Raw genomic sequence first — 22,266 nt, forward strand, 5'->3', positions numbered from 1 at the left:
GACCCTCCAACAGCCATGGTCCATGGTCATCTTCTGGACTCTAGGAGAGGTTCTGCTGCCGTTCTGGGCCTCCTGTGAAAGACAACGCTGTGTTGACGACCAACGAGTCGAGCTAATCCGATGGCTACGGCTGCTGAAAATGAAAGCTCCCTCCCAGGCTGGAGGACTACCCTGCCTGAGCCTGGAGACGCTCGTCTGGAAGATTTTGACCCCATTGATTTGAAGGGCTCATGGTGGAGGGATACATGCAGGGTTCTGTGAGGCAAAGTAGTTCCCAGAGATAATGGCCTCTTCTCAAATTTGCCAGCACTATACTTGACCTCACCTCACCTCACCATGCCACTGGTCACTGGTTGGTCACTGGTCGGTTCTGGGCGCTCAGAGTGTTGGATGTGATCTGCATCCAGGAAGGGAGGCTTTCAGCTCTTGGGTTTTTCTGAATTCCGGTTGGGCAAGTGTTTCAGCGGCTGGTGTTTGCGTGATGTGATGCAAGCTAATTTCATAAGAAGCCTAGCTTCCCTCAGCCGGAGCCACAGCGGCCGGCGGGTTGTAATGCCAGGGCGTCACAGCGCACACGCGAGGTGTGAAGGAATGCAGGGAGGGTAGGATGATTCACCCCGGCTCGTCCTACCAGGCCAGGATGTCCGGCAGCTCTGGATGTCACAGTGAGGTGTGTTAGGGCCTGACCCGTGCAGTAGCCAGGGATGGTGACACGGCAGTTTCGCTCCAGTTTCAGTTCAGATATCTAAATCAGCCAAAACATTAAAACCGCTGCCAGTGAGATTAATGTTATATAGAGGTTTACAGGTAGACACTCTCACTGACCACTGACTTTGTTTATTTTACTTTATTATACTGTTATATTGAGTTATTTACTGGTAGACACTCTCACTAGTCACTGACTATGTTTATTTGGGTTTATTCTAATGTTATATAGAGTTAATTACATGTAGACACTCACTGACCACTGACTTTGTTTATTTTACTTTATTCTAATGTTATATAGAGTTAATTACAGGTAGACACTCACTGACCATTGACTTTGTTTATTTGGGTTTATTCTAAGGTTATATAGAGTTAATTACAGGTAGACACTCACTGACAACTGACTATGTTTATTTGGGTTTATTCTAATGTTATATAGAGTTAATTACAGGTAGACACTCACCGATTTTATGTTTCTTTGAGTTTAATCTAATGTTATATAAAGTTAATTACAGGTAGACACTCTCACTGACCACTGACTTTGTTTATTTTACTTTATTCTAATGTTATATAGAGTTAATTACAGGTAGACACTCTCACTGAACACTGACTTTGTTTATTTGGGTTTATTCTAATGTTATATAGAGTTAATTACAGGTAGACACTCTCACTGGTCACTGACTTTGTTTATTTTACTTTATTCTAATGTTATATAGAGTTAATTACAGGTAGACACTCTCACTGACCACTGACTTTGTTTATTTGGGTTTATTCTAATGTTATATAAGGTTAATTACAGGTAGACACTCTCACTGACCACTGACTTTGTTTATTTGGGTTTATTCTAATGTTATATAGAGTTAATTACAGGTAGACACTCTCACTGGTCACTGACTTTGTTTATTTGGGTTTATTCTAATGTTATATAGAGTTAATTACAGGTAGACACTCTCACTGACCACTGACTTTGTTTATTTGGGTTTATTCTAATGTTATATAGAGTTAATTACAGGTAGACACTCTCACTGGTCACTGACTTTGTTTATTTGTGTTTATTCTAATGTTATATAGAGTTAATTACAGGTAGACATACTCGCTGATTTTATGTTTATTTGTGTTTATTTTAATGTTATATAGAGGTAATTACAGGTAGACACTCTCATTGACCACTGACTTTGTTTATTTGGGTTTATTCTAATGTTATATAGTTAATTACAGGTAGACACTCACTGACCACTGACTGTTTATTTTACTTTATTCTAATGTTATATAGAGTTAATTACAGGTAGATACTCAGTGACCACTGACTTTGTTTATTTGGGTTTATTCTAATGTTATATAGTTAATTACAGGTAGACACTCTCACTGACCACTGATTATGTTTATTTTACTTTATTCTAATGTTATATAGAGTTAATTACAGGTAGACACTCTCACCGATTTTATGTTTCTTTGAGTTTAATCTAATGTTATATAGAGTTAATTACAGGTAGACACTCACTGACCAGTGACTTTGTTTATTTTACTTTATTCTAATGTTATATAGAGTTAATTACAGGAAGACACTCTGACTGACCACTGACTTTATGTATATTTGAGTTTATTCTAATGTTATATAGAGTTAATTGCAGGTAGACACTCTCACTAGTCACTGACTTTGTTTATTTGGGTTTATTCTAATGTTATATAGAGTTAATTACAGGTAGACACTCACTGACCACTGACTTTCTGTTTATTTGGGTTTATTCTAATGTTATATAGAGTTAATTACAGGAAGACACTCTGACTGACCACTGACTTTATGTATATTTGAGTTTATTCTAATGTTATATAGAGTTAATTGCAGGTAGACACTCTCACTAGTCACTGACTTTGTTTATTTGGGTTTATTCTAATGTTATATAGAGTTAATTACAGGTAGACACTCACTGACCACTGACTTTATGTATATTTGGGTTTATTCTAATGTTATATAGAGTTAATTACAGGTAGACACTCTCACTGACCACTGACTTTGTTTATTTGAGTTTATTCTAATGTTATATAGAGTTAATTACAGGTAGACACGCTCACTAGTCACTGACTTTGTTTATTTGGGTTTATTCTAATGTTATATAGAGTTAATTACAGGTAGACACTCTCACTAGTCACTGACTTTGTTTATTTGAGTTTATTCTAATGTTATATAGAGTTAATTACAGGTAGACACGCTCACTAGTCACTGACTTTGTTTATTTGAGTTTATTCTAAGGTTATATAGAGTTAATTACAGGTAGACACTCTCACTAGTCACTGACTTTGAGTTTATTCTAATGTTATATAGAGTTAATTACAGGTAGACACTCTCACTAGTCACTGACTTTGTTTATTTGAGTTTATTCTAATGTTATATAGAGTTAATTACAGGTAGACACGCTCACTAGTCACTGACTTTGTTTATTTGGGTTTATTCTAATGTTATATAGAGTTAATTACAGGTAGACACTCTCACTAGTCACTGACTTTGTTTATTTGAGTTTATTCTAATGTTATATAGAGTTTTACAGGTAGACACACATAAAGGTTTTGCCTCATTACCACAACACACTCTTAACCACCGAGGTTTATCCTTCTCAGCCTCAGAATATTGTGAGATGTTGACCCAGGTGCCGGTCGTCGGTCCAGAAACAGAAGCTCTGTAGGCCGGTGGAGTTTTTAAAAAATAAATTTATTCAGTAAAACGTGGATCTGCTGTCAAACAGAGTAAAGCAAAGTCCTGCCTGTTTGATCCCCCCCCAAAAGAATTCAACAAAGAAACAACATAAACGGTCAAAACTGACCCCAGTCTGAAGCTCTACCTCTAACGAAAGCAAAGGATGAACGGCAGCGTTTTCGGAGTGTGTGCTCAAACTGTTTCACAAACCGTACGGGGTTACGATATTTCAGTGAAGGGGTAAACGCAGGGATGCACAGCGATATCGGAGCGGTCGGCAGGCAACTGCTTATGCTGATGGTGAAGGTGGTGGTAATGATGTGAAGCTCACGGTTGGGGTTGTGTAGTGGGTAACAACACTGCCCTCCTGTGGCAGATTATGGTTTAACTACCTCACTGGACAAGCTCAGCATCTGTGTGTGGTCAACACTGAGGACTCTACCGGCACCATGCTGCCTAATGCCAGGCGTGGGCTATAGAGGGGTATAAAGCCCCCTTGAGCTGTGGAATGATGGTGGTGGAGGGGCTCCATCCAGTACTTTTAGGATGAGTTGGGGAGGTGGGTTTGGGTGGTGATCATCCATCCAACATCTAGACTTTGCTGATGCTACTGTTGCTGAATGCAATCAAATCTTTAGTGCAATGTTTCTCCAAAATCTAGTAGAAAGTCAGTAGAGACAATTACTCCAACAAAAGCAGGATCAGCTCTTTTGATATCTCTGATTTTAGGGGGAAAAACTGAATGAGCAGGTGTCCCAATACTTTAGTCAATTTAGTGTCTTTTACAGATCTCCTACAGACATGGTTCCTTATGGATCTTTACTTATAAGGGTGTAGAACCCTACAGAAGGACATGCTCCTAGTAAGTATCGGCACGGAGTATCGGACATATCGGCCCACGACTCCGTATCGGTGCATCCCCTTTGGAAAGGTGCTCAAAAATAAAAGTAATAAACGCAGGCCGACGTTCTGAGAGCGGAACCCCTGGCTCTCGGTTCACGGTATCAGCAGCTGGAAGCGTTTCTGCATGTAATTCAAGTCTAGAACCCTCTGCTTCTGCTGCTGATTCTACTGGACGACTGATCAGGTTCACGTAAAGGAGAACCTTTTTTTTTTTTAAGCCAAATGTAAATGTAATTTTAGAAAGAGAGCTGCTCGTCTCCGTATCTGCTACTGAGCTAATCTTCATAAAATATACACTCTTTTTTTTTTTTTTCTTCTTCTCCTCCTAGGTCTGGGGAGGTCAGCTCGGAGTATGTACACTTATTACAAACCCTGTGATATATATAGATGCTATTTATCATAAATAATGATGAAGGGTGCTGAGGTCACGCCTGCCTTCCTTCCAGCACGTTTGAGGGCTGTGGTCTTTTTAAGGCTGTGTGTGTATCCGGTGTCGGTGTCCGAGTCAGGAGGAGGTTTTGGGGTTTATGGGTTATTCTCACAAAACAGTACTCCTCAAACAGTAGGAAAACGCAGGAGTCCTATTTTAGCCAGCTTGATTTAGGGCGTGTCGGTGTGTCTTTGCTATGGTAACGGCGGGAAAGCGGGCATGTACTGATCTCTTAATTAATCATGGAGAGGAAATATTCCGATAAAGATCGCAGTGTTTCGTCGGATTTTCCTCAAACAGTGTTTGCAATACCGAGCCTGTCCTGTAGAGGCAAGCACACATGGATTGTCTGATCTGTTGCATCAGTTTAAAGCTAATTTAATCCTTGATGAAATCCGATCTGGCTTTTTTCAATCAGATTCGAGACGCATTTGTGTCTGAAATCTGATTTAACTCTCGGACGGAAAAAGTAAGGCTTTTGCTGTCTCACAGGCTTTGATCAGACAGGCAGGTAAAATCCAGGGTTTTTTTTCAGTGCATTGGAGCAACAGATAATCAGACTTTCAGATTTTCTCTGATGTTCTGATTTTCACATGTGTATGTGGTTTCAGATCTGATCAGATTGATCAGATTTCTGTAAATGCGACTCTGTAGAACCAGTCAGATCTGATTTCTGTGTCTTTCTGTCATTCTGGGTCACAGGTGGTCTGATGTCAAAATGTTTTGTGGGTTTTTCCCTTTAGTTCTCTTGGGCTGTGATCAGACAGGCAGTTCAAACCTGTTTTGTTCAGCATATTTGAGCAGAAATCGGATTCAAATCAGAGCCCAAATGTTATGTGCTTTCAAATCCGATCAGATGTCTTGGCATGCAACTCGGCTGGACTTCACTAGTTGGGGATTATGGACTGTTTGGATGGTTTTGTGAGAATGACCCTGGTCTGAAAGCAAACTGTAGGTGTGGGTGGTGTCCGTCCGAGAGACGGTGTGGCAGTGGTGTCCAGCACAGACACAGTGAGGCAGGTCTAGGGATCCTGTCCGATCCCAAACACACAAGTGTGGAGGCACATACGGATTGGTCAGGCGTTTTGTGTTTGTGGGGCTGAGGACAGATCTAACGGCACTTCCTAAAGGCATCGGACCACTGCGGTCCGGTCAGTAACGCGGTCCTTCATTCGGACACCCAAAGGCACTTTCCCCTCGCATGCGGGGGTGTGTGTGAGGGGGCGGGGGTCCTGGAAGATCTCCTCCTCCATCTTTACTCTTCCTCTCTCTACCTCTCTCTCTCTCTCTCACCTTCATCCCTTCCACCTCTCTACCTCCTCAGCAGCCGAGAGCAGCGTCTTTCAGTGTTCTGGTGGGCGGAGTCAGAGTGAGGTCACAGTGGTGGGTCGTGGCGAGTGGGCGGGGGGTGCATTAGAAGCGCTGTCTGAAGTGAAGGCGGAGTCCGTGTCCTGTGGGCGGAGCTCCGGGGGAACGCTCTCGCTCAGTCTCTGCAGCTGCTCCTCGCCGTGCCGGACGAGCTCGTCCAGGTGCCGCTGGCGGATCAGCAGGGCTGGCTTGGCGCGGACGTACCGTTGGTAGTCCCGCAGCTGAGCCGGGCTCAGGTAGCCGCCCAGGAAGTCCAGAACCACACGCTCTCGCCGGTCCAGGTTCTCCTTCAGTTCCCGCGCGTCCTCCTGCTGGCTGCACAGCTGCCTCCGCTTCTGCTGCAGAGACTCCTGCAGAGCGACACACACACACACACACACACACTGCAGTTCAGTCTGGGTATTTGGGATTTGATCCCACAGCCACATTCACTACTATTCAGGCCCTAATCTGTGAATATAGCACTTCTGTGGTCGGTTGTGTGAACCTCCGGTACGCTCTGAACCCACAACCTTCCACTGGCTGGCTCTCCACATTCACTAACCCCCCCCTCCCAATCTAAAACCCACTAATCGAGCTCTATTCTTCAAATCTAGCTTTTTTGTGGTTGGCTCTGTGAACTGTTAACTGCTAAAGGTGGGAACCCTGGGATTTGAACCCATAACCTCATGCTAACTGTCTAACTGACATAAGAGTCAAGCTGTAATTTAGCCCTAACTTTCAATCCAGCACGTTCGTGCTCGGTTGTCTGGGCTGCGAACTGCTAATGTTGAGAACATTGGGATTTGAAACCACAACATCCCACTTGCTGGCTCTAGACGTTCACCAGTCCCGACCCAAACTTTGCTGTGGTGCAGGAAAACCTCCAATAACCTCCAATAAATGGGAATATACATATTATGGGGCAGCGACCGTAGCCTTAACAGTACTTGGCCTTCCATCAGTCTCCAGAGAGATGAGATCAGATCTTGCTGGACTATTCTACTTCAAATGTAACTCTGGCGCCCCCTGGTGGACAACACATGCACAAGCACCACTCCAATGATCCTTTTAAAGAGGTACCTAGCAGTTGACCACCTCTAAAAGCTCCCATTATAATGTGGATATGCTGCCAGACACCAGTACTTCCAGTATTACCAGCTTTCTGGAATTTTTGGGAATTCCTTGTTTTTTAGGATGCCTGATGACTATTTATGGAAGCACTACCTGGCTTCCCTGGTCTGTTGAGAGCAAATAGCTGAATTTGGGAACCCTGGGATTTGAACCTACAACCTTATGCTTGCCGGTTCTCGACACTCACTAGTCCCCACAGTTTAAAAACCACTAATCAATCTGTAATCTTCTAATCTGACACTTCTGTGGTTGGTTGTGTGGACTGAGAACTGTAAAAAGTTAGGAAGACCTATAATTTGAACCCACAACCTTCTGCCTTCTGGCCCAAGACATTCACTAATCCCCACAGTTTAAAAACCACTAATCAATCTGTAATCTTCTAATCTAGCACTTTTGTGGTTAGTTATGTGGGCTGCAACCAGCAAAAAGCTGGACACCCTGGGATTTGAACCCACAACCTCATGCAAACTAAAATTCTTCAGAGGGCTGGACCAGTCAGAGTTACTGTGAAAACACTGTATTCTCCTAATTCATCAGGAGCATGTGAGTAATTCCTGATGTTCTGAGGACACTAGACCAAAATCACTATGTACGACATGCGTCCAAAAGTGTGTGGACACAGCACTTCGCCTCGATCTCTGGGCGGTGATCATCCAACGTCCTGACCTCACTAACGCTCTTACAGCCTTCTTCCCTGGACAGTAGAGACAGTTACTCCAACAAAAGCAGGATCAGCTTTTTAAATAGCCTTGATTTCAGAAGAGACAACGAATGAGCAGGTGTCCCAATACTTTCGTCCACTTAGCGTCCATACTGACAGTATGAGAGTGTGTAAATGTAACAGTGCAGTATGACACTGACCCGCTCCTCAGCGCTGTCCGGGTCTGTCTCCTTGCCCAGGGCGTTGAGGGCGTTCTCCACCCGGGCCAGGCGGCCGCTCAGGGACAGCAGCAGGTTGACGATCTTCTCCAGATCTCCGATGAACATGCGGTACTTCTCTTTCTCGTTGGGTTTGCAGCGCTGCTGCACCAGCGCCTCCATGCTGCAGCCCAGCGCACTGTAGCGCTGCTGCTCCTCCGCCAGGCTGGCTCTCTCCCCGCGCAGCACTGCCACGCTCATGTCCAGAGCCTGCAACAGCTCCACCTGCAGGACGAGAGGAGATCATGCACTCAGCAACAGCATGCTAGGCTACATCCTCCAAAACCATTAAAGTTCTAGACCTTGCGCCTCACCAGGGGTTGTGCTTAACCCCCAAAGTTTCCATCACTTTCATAGGCCCCTAAAATAGAACCCTGTGGTTCTCCGAAATCTGGTACCCTGCTGCATAACTGTTTATGTAAACAATTAGCGATCATGCTAATTAAAAAAAGGTAGCTGGAAGATTTAGTTTGACCTTCTTCTGGTTCAGATTGGACTCCTCCTCGTCCAGGTCCGTCTCCATCCCAACTTTTGCCGGCGTGTCCGCGGGCAACAGTGCAGCGGGAGCCCTGCGTGAAGTAACGTGCACAAAGACGAGCAGAAACAACGGTTAGCTGTGTGCTAATGAATGCTGACGGTATGCAAAGATCAGATTTAATGTATATGCCATCTGTCCAAAAGTTTGTGGACACCCTTTCTAATGAATGCATCCATTGCTGACACAGATGTGCAAATGCACACACACACACACTGTAGAGAAGAAGTACTGCCAATAGAATAGGACTCTCTCTGAAGCAGATCAACACTGATGAACCTATCGGCACCACGCCATTGGATGGGAGGGGCTGGGGAAGTTAGGGATGAGGTGGAGTGGTGATCATGCACCATCTTGACCTCTCCGACCTCTTCACAGCAATGCTCCTCCTCCACAATCTAGTGGAAAGCGTTCTTCGCTGGACGGTAGAGACGGTTACTCCAGCAAAATCAGGATCACACATAAATGAGTAGGTGTCCAAATACTTTTGTCCTTGTGGCGTATAATGGTGTTTTTAAACGATACATCGCAGAATATTGACCTCCGAGAGCGTCGATCGAGCTGAGGAGGCATTTCCAGAAGCCTGAGTGAGGAAGATCACTTAAGCCCCCACCACCGACTGGATGAAGGGCCAGACTGTACCGTGAGGTACTACAGAGAAAGCTCTGTCTGTGGGATAGTGGAGCCAGCATTTCTGACGGTGAGTGAACGAGCAGGCGAGCGAGAGAGAGAGAGAGCGAGAGAGAGCAGGAGACCCCCCCCCCCCCCCCAACAACAATGTAGATTCCACCCAGCAAGCAGGGCGTGAGTAACTGTGATCCTCATGCGTGCCTTGCCTGAAACAATGCCCATAATGACATCAGGCCTTCAGTGCGTCTGCCTCGGCCCCCACCGGACCCTCACAGCAACGCTCCTCCTCCAAAATCTAGCAGAAAGTCTTCTTCTCTGGACATTAGAGACAGTTCATCCAACACAAGCAGGATCAGCTCTTTATTAACACCCTTAATTTCAGAAGAAACAATGAATGAGCAGGCAGGTGTCCCAATACTTTTGTCAATCTAGTGTATATTAAGGGGCTTTTTGGAAGCTGGACTTTCGTGTGTTTCAGACTGAAAGAGCCCAGATTCAGTCGATCAGCCAATCAAACACGTGCTTGGTATCTGACGCGCCCTTCTTCCGCTCGGAACGGGAGATGCTAGGCTAACGTCGCTAACATCAGGTTGGTAAATGGGACGTCCTTCGGTCCATAAACAAGGCAGTGTGTGTTAGCATATTAGCCTAGCATCTCCCGTTCTACATGAAAGAGGCACACGTCAGACACAAAGCATGTCTTGGCTGATCGGCTGAATCTGAATAAATATCGCCCCCCCCCTGCTCCCCTACGTAGGGCACTAGATAGGGCATGAGACGTCGCCTGGCTTGTTCAAACGTAGAGACATTAGCCAAAAGTTTGTGGACACCTGCTGTTCCCTATTCAAGGACATTTAAAAGTGAGCTGATCCTGCTTGTGTTGGAGTGACTGTTGTCTGTACTGTCCGGGGAAGGCTTCTGCACCTCTGGGATGACTTCTCTCGAGCCTCCAGTGCTTTCTAGTGATTTTGGCTATCGAAGGGGGCGGAGTTAAGGTACACAGGCTTACGTTACTGTTACTGAATCACTGTTTACTCCACGTCTTTGAAGCTAAGCGGATCCTTCAGCACTAGGTGGCGGTGTTAGCCTGCCGTTGGAGAAGCTGGTGCAGGACTTTTTTTTTTTTCTCAGAAGACCTGGAATATACCATCTAGACAAAAGTATTGGGACACCTGCTCGTTCTCTGTTCGCTGATCCTGCTTGTGTTGGAGTAACTGTCTCCACTGTCCAGATGTTGGATGCATGACCACCACCCGCCTCATAATCATCCCCAACTCCCCATCCCAAGAGTCCTGGATGGAGCTCCACCCACGCCGGTGGGTTACATTCTTCTCTACAGGGACTTATATGTGTCAGCAATGGGTGCAACTCCAAGAAGCTGAATGGATGCAATCAATCACTGGGGCTTTTGGACAGCCCCCCTCCCCCCTTTTCGTTTATGTGCAGAAGGGTGGCGCTGTTGCTCTTCAAGGCACACAACCTTAACAGCAATAACTGAGAGCTAATGACATCAGCGCCAACAAAGAGCTGCAGTGTTTACTGTCCCTCCGGGTTCAGAACCTCCCTCATCACTCAGTTACATAACCCCCGCTGACGCTCTGCCGACCCACAGCTCTGTCCGTCAGCGTGGGGTCAGTGAATTACCCCCCCACCCCCATGTCTCACCTGTCTCCCGGATGGCTACTGCTGCTGCTCTTGGCCTGCTGGTGCAGAGACGAGGAGCGAGAGGGGAATATGTCCTCCATCAGGTCCAGAGTGCTGGTGCTGGACCAGGCGTCCAGTAGAGGAGCGAGAGCCTCGTCCCTGTGCACCAGCTCTCGTGCCAAAGCCTCCACCTTCACCTCGGCCGCTGAGCGCTCTCTCCGGGACAGCAGGGGAGACTCCAGGCCTGGGTTATCTGAGGCCTCCTCCTCCTCCTTCTTCTTCTCCACAGAACCGCTCTCAGGGCGCTGGGGAGCCTCAGCTTCAGAGATCACGGGGGCGGAGCTTGGGTCAGAGGCCACTGGCATGGAGGAGACGTCATCCAGCTGTCCATCTCTCTGCTGGAGGACAGTCGTAACGGACCGATGCTCGGAAACACTGGAATGAGAAAGTGCAAAGTCCATCAGTTAATCTGCAGCACCACACCGCGGGCCGAGACCTGACCTGAGCCTGACCCAATACCCATCATTAGATGATTAAACAGTAATAAAAGAATCAATTAATTAATAAATCAGTTAATTAATAATCAGCTACCTGTTCAGTCTCTGCAGTTCTTGAGGTGCTGCACTGTCCCGTGGCTCCTCCCCCTTCATCTGGGGTGTGAGTGGCGGGCAAGGGAGGGGAAGGTCTTCTGTAATGTCAGTCTCTCTGATTGGCAGTGGCTGTGATGGAGGTGGTGGTGGTGGTGGGGGTAGAGATGGAGAGAGCGGGGCAAAAAATACCTCATTTTCCTCCTGGGATATGGATGTGGGCGGAGCAAAGTGGAGACTGGACTCAGAGATCCGTAGAGACAGGAGTGGCTTGACGGGAGAGGTGGGGCTTTTGGGAGAGGTGGGCGGTCCGGAATGGGACGACCTGGGAGGCGGTTCGGAAAAGAAAGGCGCGTGTGACCCTGGGACCTGGACCTCCAGGTGCGGAGGTGTAAAGTCGGATGTTGTCTTTGGTGCGGCGGTCTTCTGAGTGGTCGAGGGGTCGTCTCTGGCAGCATTTCGCGGCGACGTTCCTGATGTTCCCGGTGTTCCGGTGCCGGGGAAAGTGATAGTGTCCAGGTTCGGCTGGCACTGCGTCTCGCCGGTGGCGCGGGAGCCTGGAGGGGAGAACGGGCAAGGGAGGCCTACGGAAGCAGCCAGGCCCGAGGCGCTGTGTGCCCGGGGTCGGTCCGAGTGCCGACTCCTTTCCCTTCTTACCACGGGCGTGTTCGCCTGGCTGGGTCCCAGGTTCTGCGGGTAGTTCCGCTCCGCGCGGGCCGAGCCCGTCGACAGCCGCTCAGGTGGGCCGCAACCCAGGGCTCTGTTCCAAACACAAACACAGAGTGAGAGGCCGAACGGGCTGCGTAGATTTCGCGGTTTCGCTCATTTCTCGCTCATTTTCTTCCAAAGCCAAAGATAATCTACCCCATAATGCCAACTCGGAATTCTTTCACATGACAACACCAGATCCAAAATAGCAACAGCGGAGCTTACAGCTGATGGAGGCGCTGACCAATTAAGGCAGAGGGAAGATCAGGATTGCCATAAAAGTCAGTGCTTTTTAAACAGTTTTCATCTGCCATGGACGTGCTTACTCTGCACCGGACAGATCTGACGCACTGACCTCCGGGACTCCTCCATTCCTGATATTCGGTGATAAACATCTACTGCTTTAATTTAGAGCCTGTCTGCAGAACATCTCAGACGGGAATGACTGAGACTGTTTAAGAGGAATATGATGTTAGAAATACCTCCGATATCATTTCTGAGCTCACCGCCATGTATAGCATTGTGCATCGGATAACATGGGATCGTATCATGCATCGGATTTTATCTTGCAATACCTTAGTATCCAACGTGTGATGGGAAAATATGGGATTGTATCATGCACTGGATAATAAGGGTTCGTACAGTGCCTCGGATACCATGGTACTGTATCGTACATGGGATTTTGTGCATCGGACTGTATTGTGCAGTACCATACTATCCAATTGTACCATGCGTTGGATATCATGGGATCGTATCAGGCATTGGATTGTATCGTTATCCATGTTATCCAGTGTGTGATGGGATGACATGGGATCGCATCATGCATTGGACAACATGGGAGCAAATCGCACATCAGATCCCACGGGATCATAATGCGCATCAGATAACATGGGTTCGTATCAGGCATCGGATTGTATCTTGCAATACCATAGTCTCCAATGTGTGATGGGATAATAAGGGTTCGTACAGTGCATCGGATAACACGGGACTACTCTGCGAGTATGTGCAGTACGGTACTGTGGGATCGTCCCCGGCGACCGATTTCCAGCTTTCCCACGTGATGCCGTGGGCGTAAGGACGTTAACTCTGAAGAGGTCGTCTCATTTAGAAGACAAAGTTAATAAACAGTCCGACACACACACACACACACACACACACCTGTTTTCGGGCGGCTCTTTAGAGACGATCCCAAACATTCGGAGGTCTCCGGCCAAGAAGTCCTACAAGTAGAAAAAAAGGGGGTTAGTGCGGAGCTGGAACAGCAACAGGGAAAGGAATGGGAGCGCAGGAAGTTGACCATTATTCTGTAATTACAGTGAGGCAGGAGCACTCTGGTTATGTGGGGCATATCACGTTCATTTTTCGGCTCAGGAGCATGCCGTGATCACCTAACCACCTAAATATCGCTAACGAGAAATGTGGAAAACACCCGACCGGTTAACCATTACGAGGAAATGCGGCTCTGTGGTGGCGGTCGTGTGATTCCTGTTTGCTGATGCTGGCTACGTGTTTTGTAGGAATACAAGGTCATGTAGATTAGCAGACCGTAGTAATGGATCAGCAGGATCAGCTGACCTTGGAGATGATTCTGATTATCATTATTACTGATGAGAGTAGATACCCTAAACAGCCCTGAGGCTTCAAAGCATGGCCTCCACAAGGGAGTATCCATGAGCCTGGTGTCCCTGTGTCACTTTCGGTAGGTGCTGACCACTGAATCCCGGGAACAGCCTCTCCAGCTTGATGTTCTGACCCAGTCATCATCTAGAACATCACGGTCTGGTTCTCATGTTCTTACGCTTGTCCATTTTTCCTGCTTCAGCACCTCCATCACCTTCCTGATCTGTGTAGATCCACCCCTTGTCAGCCAGGAGCCACTAACTAACACTTGGGAGCCCCTAAAATACAAAGTCAAGCTAATGAAACAAACTCCAGCATGTTTTACCCCCGCAAAAGGCAGTGTAACCAAAGATACCAGACCACCAGGTGGCGCTCTAGCGAACTGATTCACACAGTTAAACGCTGGTTTAACACAAGGCCAGTTGTGCTCGCTCTGGCTCCGGCTCCAGCTGCTGATTGCAGCGCCAAAAAACTTTAGACTCTAAACTGCTCTCTAGTGGACGTATTGCTTAACATCCGAGCCAACGTGAGGGACGCATAGAAGGCTGTACTTTCGCCTACCTCGCTCTCCCTGCGAGTTATTTACGGTGGTGCCACCAACACAGCCACAGCCACAGAGGTTTCTTATCCAATTAAGATACTTTCACACAGCAACAGTTTACAGACGTACAGGTTTTGCTACGGGGACACGAGCTGATGACCAAGAGCATGTTCTACAGCTATGGTCACAGTAGCTCGAGCCCCTAACTCACTGTCTCACTGCTGTGTGGAAAAAACCTGCTGTTTATGTGAGGCCTAATCGTTCTGGGAGATAAATAGCCTCTCCTTAACCATCCCGACCGCTTCCTGCCTGAAACCTCGGCGGTTTCTCCGTTATCTCTCGCGACTCCTCCCCGTGGTCACGAAGGAATCGCCTTTATCACTCGCACATCAATCAGCATCCAGCCTGCAGCCAGGCTTGGTGGCACCACACAGGAAGTGAAGAGCATTGAACATTTCCTGGAGTGGCCACTGAGCCATTTATCTGTCCCTTGTTGTGCTGGAGAAAAATGAGAGATGGGACGACGCCCCGGTCAACCCACCTCCCCCACTACCAGAGCCAGACCACCTCAGTGACCATGCTGTTTCTGTCCAGCCCTGTGCTTCATCCACGTTTATCAGAGCTGGTTTTTACCAACACGTCGTTTATTACGTCCAAAAAATCTTCTTAATTGAAGAATATGGCTCACAAGACATTCCGGTGGTTCCACCAGGAGTTGCACTCTCAGAGTTGCTAGGATGGACCTAATTCTCCCAAACAGCCTGGTTAGCCGAATTAGCAGTTAGCGCTCTTCTCCAAGACTGTTCGGCTGTCCAGTGGCACAGAGTCAGCGGCGGTTTGAAAAGATCTAATGGAGGTTCATGTGTCCTAGAAGGAAGCTCTGCTAGCATTGTGTGATGGGGCTAGTCACCCCAGCAAGAGGGTGGGATTGGAAAGGCTAAAAACTGGAGAGAACATTGTGGGGGGTCGACTGTAACCACTTTGGAGTTTGGGACGGACTTCGGAATATTGGTTAAACGTGGCTTAAAAGCATAAAAACATGTTTTTAAAGCAGGCTAACACTTGACCCCAGGTTTTACTGCTTTGCTTGCAGAATCCTCTTTAACTCGTCAGCCTGCCCTGCAGCTCAAGGTCAGGACATCTGCAGGGTGGGGTGCATTGTGTTGTGGCTGGGTGTGGAGTGCAACCTTTACCTCGTTTTCTAATCACAAGCATTCCTCAGAATTTGCCCTGTTTTGCATTTACAGCCAACCACCACAAAACTAGCTAGTCTCGGAGAGGTCATGTGTCTTGGTTGATGTCATGTCCTTTTGCTTTTTGTGGTGCAGTAAGATTGCGTTGCTATAGCCAGACAGTCATGAAAGTTAGTGTTTAACTTAAGGTATGAAGTCACGTCGCAAAGGTCCTTCCCAAGCCTGACCTATATGGAGCAGGTAAACATGAACCTGTTGGCACCATGCCTTAATATGCCAGACGTGGGCTAGAGGGGTGTAAAGCCCCTAATGAACGCTTCTGACGCTGAATGCAATCAAATCCTCACAGCAGTGCTCCTCCAAAATCTAGTAAAAAAAGCCTTCGTCCCTAAACGCTAGAGGCAGTTACTCCAGAAGAAAGCAGAATCAACCCTTAATACCCTTGATTTCAGAAGAAACAAGGAATAAGCAGAGCAGGTGTCCGAATACTTTTGTCCAAATATTGCGTGTTCCTAATCGTTACAAACAGGACATCATGTGAGGTATGTGTTAATATGCAAACAGGCACTTTACCTTGTTGTAATGATCCACAATCGGAGAGGATCTCGACCTGAAGTGCTGAGTAATGGGACGGTCTCCAGTGTGATCCAAGAGGTCCTCTGCAGAAGCGGACTTCCCCGAGCTCCTGGTCGGGACAGATCTTTCGAAGACTCCACCCATGCTTTGAGGAACTGGACCACTGTAGAGCTGATCCAAGGCTGGAGCTGAAACTTGGACTGGGACAGGTCTCTCTGACTCTGACCTTTCTGGTCTCTGAGGCTCTGCGGACTGACCCTGTGGCCTGAGGTGGTACATCTCGAGGTGAGGCTGTACCTGTGCGCCCCTGTTGGGGTAGAAAGGCCGCTGCATATTGGAGGTGAGCGTGGAGGACTGGCGAGGACTAAGCATGGAAACACCCTCCGGGCCTAGATCTTGAAGAGAGCACAGACTGGGCGTAGATGTTAGGCTGTGCGAGTCCGTGGAAGAGGAGGACGCTGACTGCATGTAGGCACTGTGGGGACGATGGGGACGTCCGTCCATCCGCCGACCCGTCTTGCGCTCCACGTACTCGGCCAGAGCTTCCTGCTGCATCTGTTTCAAATCAGGCCTTGACGTTGCTGGTTTAGGGCCTGCACCGCGATTGGACGCGAGTTCAAACATCCTGCGGCGATCTGCAACACTCGTATCGGGAAAAAGAAACTGCGATGGTACTTTCCTCTGAAATGGACCCGACTCTTGGTCAGAAATGCCAACTTCATGCATGTTTTCTGGCTCAGAGTACGAGAGTTTCTTCTGTTCCGTAGTCAGTCGCTTGCGTCCGCATATCCGCATGACTGGAGGCCCTACTGGAGGGACACTGGGAAGCTCGGGAGGAAGAGCCATATCAGCAGGTACTTCAACAGGGACCACGTGTCGCTCTTTAGGAGTGTGTGGAGATGTGGTGGGTTTGGGGCTCGTCTTGGGTCCTTTTCTTTCCAGAGACATGTGCTTGACCGGCACAGGAGGAGGGTTGACGCTCAAGTCTCGTCTTCGGAAAGACGTGGATCTCAGCACCTTGGACTGAGCGTCTTTGATGCTGTCCCTGTATGTCCGATTAAACGAGGTGCCTAAGATGTCCTGAACGTCGTCCCTCCACTGGATGTCCTGGAGATTTTCCTCACCTAGTTGAAAAGTGCACTTGCTTCCGTGGGAGTCGTTACCATTTTCCTCACCAAGCTGGAAAGAGCTCTTGCTCCTGTGCAGGTCATGTGGTTTCCTGGGTTGAGTCCGACTGTTGCTTCCGTACCTTGTGCGGAAGTCCTGCTGCGTTTCTGCAGTTCCCTCGTGGCTTTCCATGGCAGAGGCACTCCGGGTTCTCCCTTGAGGGAAAGAGATGTTCTGCAGATCTTCCAGACCAGAGAGGGAGCTTTTGGAACTTCGGGCCACCTGACTTAGACGCGTCGAGGAGCCGTAACTAGCAAGGCTGCTGTGACTGCGGGGTTTGCTCTGCTGTCTCTCGAAGTGGCTGATTTTCTCCAGCACGGACATGCCCCGCTCACTCTGGGTGCTGCTTTGTGGGCTGGCGCATCTCTGGACCTCCGCTAATGCATTCTCTAGTCGCGTCAGTGGATGATCTGCATCCTGGTCCCTCTGTTGGTAGGCACTGGAGTCACTGTGGTGTCGTCCTGAAGAACTGCTTTTATGATCACTTCCTTGAGCTTGAGCTGCACTGCCTCTCTGAAGTTGCGCCACCTGTCCCTGTGCAGCTTTAACGGACGTCTGGGTGAGGTGCGGGAGAACGCTCTGCTCCGGAAATCTGCTCAACTCTTCTTCTCTGGGTTGTCTGTAGGATTCCATAACGTCCATGCCATGGGAATATCTGGGTCTCTCCCCCCTGGACTGAACGGGGGTGAATGGGTCTCTTCTCTCCGGGCCTGTGGACGGACACTGCGGCTGTAAATGAGACCTGTAAAAACCGTATTTGGACTGGGGGTCGTCTTGCACTTGGTTGGACTGTTTGGGCTGCACAGAAGCATGGGGCTGGCCGGAGCTGGGGTGGGACGCAGCGCTTTGGTATCCATTTTCTACCGCCATCCTGACTCCGGCATCTGACCCTCCACAGTGGTCCCGTGAGGGATGTGGGACGTGATTGCTCTCCTTGGCAAGTGCTGGGTACACACTGCTGGAGCTGGGGTTGGTAGTAGGTATCTGTGCAAAATGGGGCTCTGGCTGTGGAACGGGGTACACGCCAGTGGGCAGAATGGTCCGTCCAGGCTGAGAGGAGGAAGGAGGGAAACTCTGTTTAGGTTTAATGGTGGGGCTACTCTCGGGACTCTTTTCTATAACGGTGTGAAGCTGACCCTCGAGTCCGAACGATGCCTTCCCTGATGCCACAGAGCCGCTGGAGTGATGCCAGGAACCCTTGTGAAGGGACCGCAAAGACCGAGCATGCTCAAGACTTGACCAGGAGTTGGGCCGCTCGTGGTTTCGGATGGCCGCGAAGCTGTCGCTGCGTAAGGGAGGTGCCGGTGCCCCCTTCAGGTTTTCATAGGAGTTGTGGTTATGCGGTTGGCCCCATACCGGGCCCACGCTGTGGCGGTGCGACGTGGACATACCAGCGCCGGTGCTGCTTCCGCTGCTAGCGCTACTGCTGCTACTGTTGGCACGGTGACAAATCCCACCCTGGACACTCCCACTCCGGGACTGTGCCTTCATTTCATTGGCCCTCAGCAGTGCCGCGGAGGATACCTCGTGTTCCTCGGACACACCCTGCTGGGGGTCGTAGACGGTGCGGACGTAGCGGATATCTGCCTGCTGCATGCCCTCCGAAATCCTGTGCTGGGGCACGCTTTCCATGGAATATGAGCGTTCCTTGCTGAATGACGGTGCAGCGGCAAGGTACTCTGGGATGCTGGAGCTGGTGGAGAAAGAACTGTACGCCGAGTCGCGCTTGCTGTGCAGGTGGTCGATGCTGTTGGTGGATTTGGAGGCCGAGAGCTGGTTGCAAGAACTGTAGGCCGGGTGCGGGGGATCAAGGCTCTCCATGCTGCCCCGTGAACTGTACTGGTCTGGACTTTTCCTAAGAAACCCGGCATCGTAGCCGGACAGGTCGGTGGTGGAGGCGCTGTGCAAGACAATAAAGAAGAGAGAGAAAATAATAAGTGGAAGTACACTGCAGAAGAGCCTGGCATGCTGCGCTCCCTGTAGTCCGTCGGCTGGGATCATCCCACCCACTTTCCCCCTCACTCTGTTGCCCTGTTACTGAGCTTACCACCGGCCACCGCCGATGTTAAGACCCCTAAACCGCTCAGTGGTTTAGTGAGACGGCACCCTTGCGGAAAGTGACTAGGATGAGGTATACCCGGTGATTCCGACGTTATTGGAAACCGGACAGTACTGTCCTTTGTGTGCGCTAGGGGTGCCGATTAAATTAATGGTTGTTATGAACTTGGAAGGCCTTCAAAGACAGTCGTTTGGTCCCTGTTTAGAGATAATACAGCTGCATATCTTCCAACAAGGTGCTATTATTTCCACTCTGTGTGTGTGCGCGTTATCTTTACAGCCTGGAATTAGATATCGGATGTCTGATCGCTGAACTTTAAACAATCGCAAAGTCTAATCCTTTACGGCCCTTCCAATAAACACTTAGTACTGGTTACACAGCAGAGGAGCTGGCCCTCCTTTTGGAAGTTCGTCGAGTGAAACTTGTAATGTTCGGGGCAGCGATCCCATGGGGATGTGGTGGCGACCGCCCTTGTATGGGGCGGGTTAGCTGGCACCAGCGCACTGGTATGTCGACTGGCACAATTAACACAATGTCCGTGACCCTTCCGCGGGCACAGTAGCTCTCCCCTAAGTCCTCCCTCAACCCCAAATCGACCAATCACTGCCCAGCCTGCTGCTCAGTAGATGAGCACCATGCACCATGCCCAAGCACCATGAAGTACACTGCATGTCCAAATGTTTGTGGACACCACTTCTAACCACTTCACACCGCTTGTCTCTAGTCCCTGTAGAGAAGGAGTACTGCCAATAGAATAGGACTCTCTCTGGAGCTGATCAACACTGATGACCTTATTGGCTCCATGCTGCCTAATGCCAGGTGTGGGCTAGTAGAGGGGTATAAAGCCCCCCAGCACTGAGCTGTGGAGCAGTGGAGGAGCTGTGTTCTCTGGAATGATGGTGATGGTGGTGGAGCTCCATCCAGTACTTTTGGATGGGCTGAGTTGGGAAGGATACACCCTTTTTTAAATACTCTTGAATGAGCAGGTGTCCAAATACTTTTCTCTGTATAATGTATGGCATGTGAGGTTGATTTTCAGTCTGGTTGAAATTCTGCAGACAATAATCGTTTGTCAAACAGAGAAGCTTGGGTTAACAACAGAATCTGCTCCGAGCATTTTTCTTAATGGCTGGTAATTTAGTGATTTTCTTAGGCATCCTTGCTATTTATTTTTGTGTTTTTGCTTCGGGGGCTGAAAGGAGAGTGAGGTGACATGGACGCCTGGTTGATACATGTCCAAAGGTTTGTGGACACCACTTCTAAAGCTATACATGAACCTATTGGCACCATGCTGCCTTATAGAGGGGTATAAAGCCCCCCAGCACTGAGCTGTGGAGCAGTGGATGGGATGAACTGGGGCAGTTGGGAATGATTGCATTCAGAGACCTCACTTGCTGAATGCAATCAAATCCTCACAGCAGTGCTCCTCCAAAATCTAGTAGTAACCTGTGCTGGGCGCTGGCGACTTGACTGTCTAACTGTACTGTCTGACCGCTGCAGCCCTCGAAGGAAAGGGTACTGCCACTGACCTGGAGTGGTAGCTCTGGTGCCACGGAGCCCCCACGGCACCCTGGGATATCTGCATCATGCTGTCAGGGTCCAGAGGGCCCTCACCCAGCTTCGTGGAGTGCCAGGAGTGGGGGCGGGACCCAGGCTCGCTGCGCCTACAAGCAAGAGAGAGAGAGAGAGAGAGAGAGAGAGAGAGACACACACACAAAGATGAGCACAGTTGCCAAAGTGCAAAGCAGACGGGGACCAGGCCAGGCATCTAGGCCACGGACAAAGACACATCCAACAATAGGCATCACCGAGCCCTGCACCACTGTTTACTCTCACACACTTGCTCAGGCACTGCCGCTACACTACCCTCACACACAAGCCGCAACCTTCTAACGGCCGGTCGTGCCTGAAGAGGAGGCCAAAGACGAGGGCGGACGTACGCTTCCCGAGGAGGCACTTGAAGAGATAACAGGCAAGCCCGGGGCAAGCGATTTTAACACTCGGCTCAAACTGACCAATGACTGCGCCGAATTTTCTAGGCCACTGGGGATGCGTCCAAAAGGCCTTCTGCAAAGTGCAAGAGGAATGTGGAGCTGGCTCTCCTCTATCAGAGCCAGATCAGATAAACACCTCCAAATACACACTTCCCAGTCCAGAGCATCTCGAGCGCACAGACCCCTGCTCCATGTTCCTCCATGGACTTTGAGGGTTACGCTGGAAGCATTTGGGGGTTAGAAAACTTGCTGTCTGTGCAGCAGCCCACTAGGGCTTAGGGTTGGGGGGCAAATTGGACAATTCTGAATCGAGTCAAAAATGTCCCCTGAGGATTTGCAGGCCCAGAAAGCGGCTAGAGGCCAGCCTAAGCTAATCAGGACTTCGTTCAGCTGGAGCTCCTGTTTACAAAGTGTACATTAGGGCCCTGATAGTATCTGAATTAGCTGATAATACGGGGCAGAGTTTACATGTACAGCTCTTATCCAGACTGACTTACATCAGAATCATGTTCCGCGGGTGCACTATACAGACAAAAGTATTGGGACACCTGCTCAATCATGGTTTCTTCTGAAATCAAGGGGATTAAAAAGAGTTTCTCCTGCTTTTGTTGGAGTAACTGTCTCTACTGTCCAGAGAAGAAGAAGAAGAAGAGCTCCACCACCATCATTCCAGAGAACACAGTTCCTCCACTGCTCCACCGCTCAATGCTGGGGGGCTTTATACCCCTCTATAGCCTGGAATTAGGCAGCATGGTGCTCCAGAAAGTCCAAAGTCCTATTCTATTGGCAGCACTTCTTCTCTACAGGGACTAGACAAGGGGGGACGTTCGTTATAGAAGGGGTGTCCGCAAATATCTGGACATATAGTGTAGGAGAACGTAGA

The 22,266-nt window shown here is 48.8% G+C and overlaps 1 protein-coding gene across 2 annotated transcripts in view; it reads right to left on the reverse strand.

The window, feature by feature from the left end:
* Window positions 1–3,219: 3,219 nt before the first annotated feature.
* The window catches only part of shroom3 (shroom family member 3), a 28,535-nt gene continuing 9,488 nt past the window's right edge, over window positions 3,220–22,266 (reverse strand). For both annotated transcript variants that reach the window (XM_072661818.1, XM_072661817.1), the window contains exons 2-9: window positions 20,919–21,053; window positions 16,161–19,230; window positions 13,392–13,453; window positions 11,530–12,285; window positions 10,960–11,373; window positions 8,605–8,698; window positions 8,073–8,354; window positions 3,220–6,448 (exon numbers count right to left, since the gene is read on the reverse strand). In XM_072661818.1, the coding sequence (XP_072517919.1) occupies window positions 6,095–6,448; window positions 8,073–8,354; window positions 8,605–8,698; window positions 10,960–11,373; window positions 11,530–12,285; window positions 13,392–13,453; window positions 16,161–19,230; window positions 20,919–20,977 (5,091 nt within the window). In that variant the 5' untranslated portion in view covers window positions 20,978–21,053 and the 3' untranslated portion in view covers window positions 3,220–6,094. The remainder of the gene's footprint in view (window positions 6,449–8,072; window positions 8,355–8,604; window positions 8,699–10,959; window positions 11,374–11,529; window positions 12,286–13,391; window positions 13,454–16,160; window positions 19,231–20,918; window positions 21,054–22,266) is intronic.

The sequence above is a fragment of the Salminus brasiliensis genome, chromosome 18 (genome assembly GCF_030463535.1).
Source record: "Salminus brasiliensis chromosome 18, fSalBra1.hap2, whole genome shotgun sequence".
NCBI lineage: Eukaryota > Metazoa > Chordata > Actinopteri > Characiformes > Bryconidae > Salminus > Salminus brasiliensis.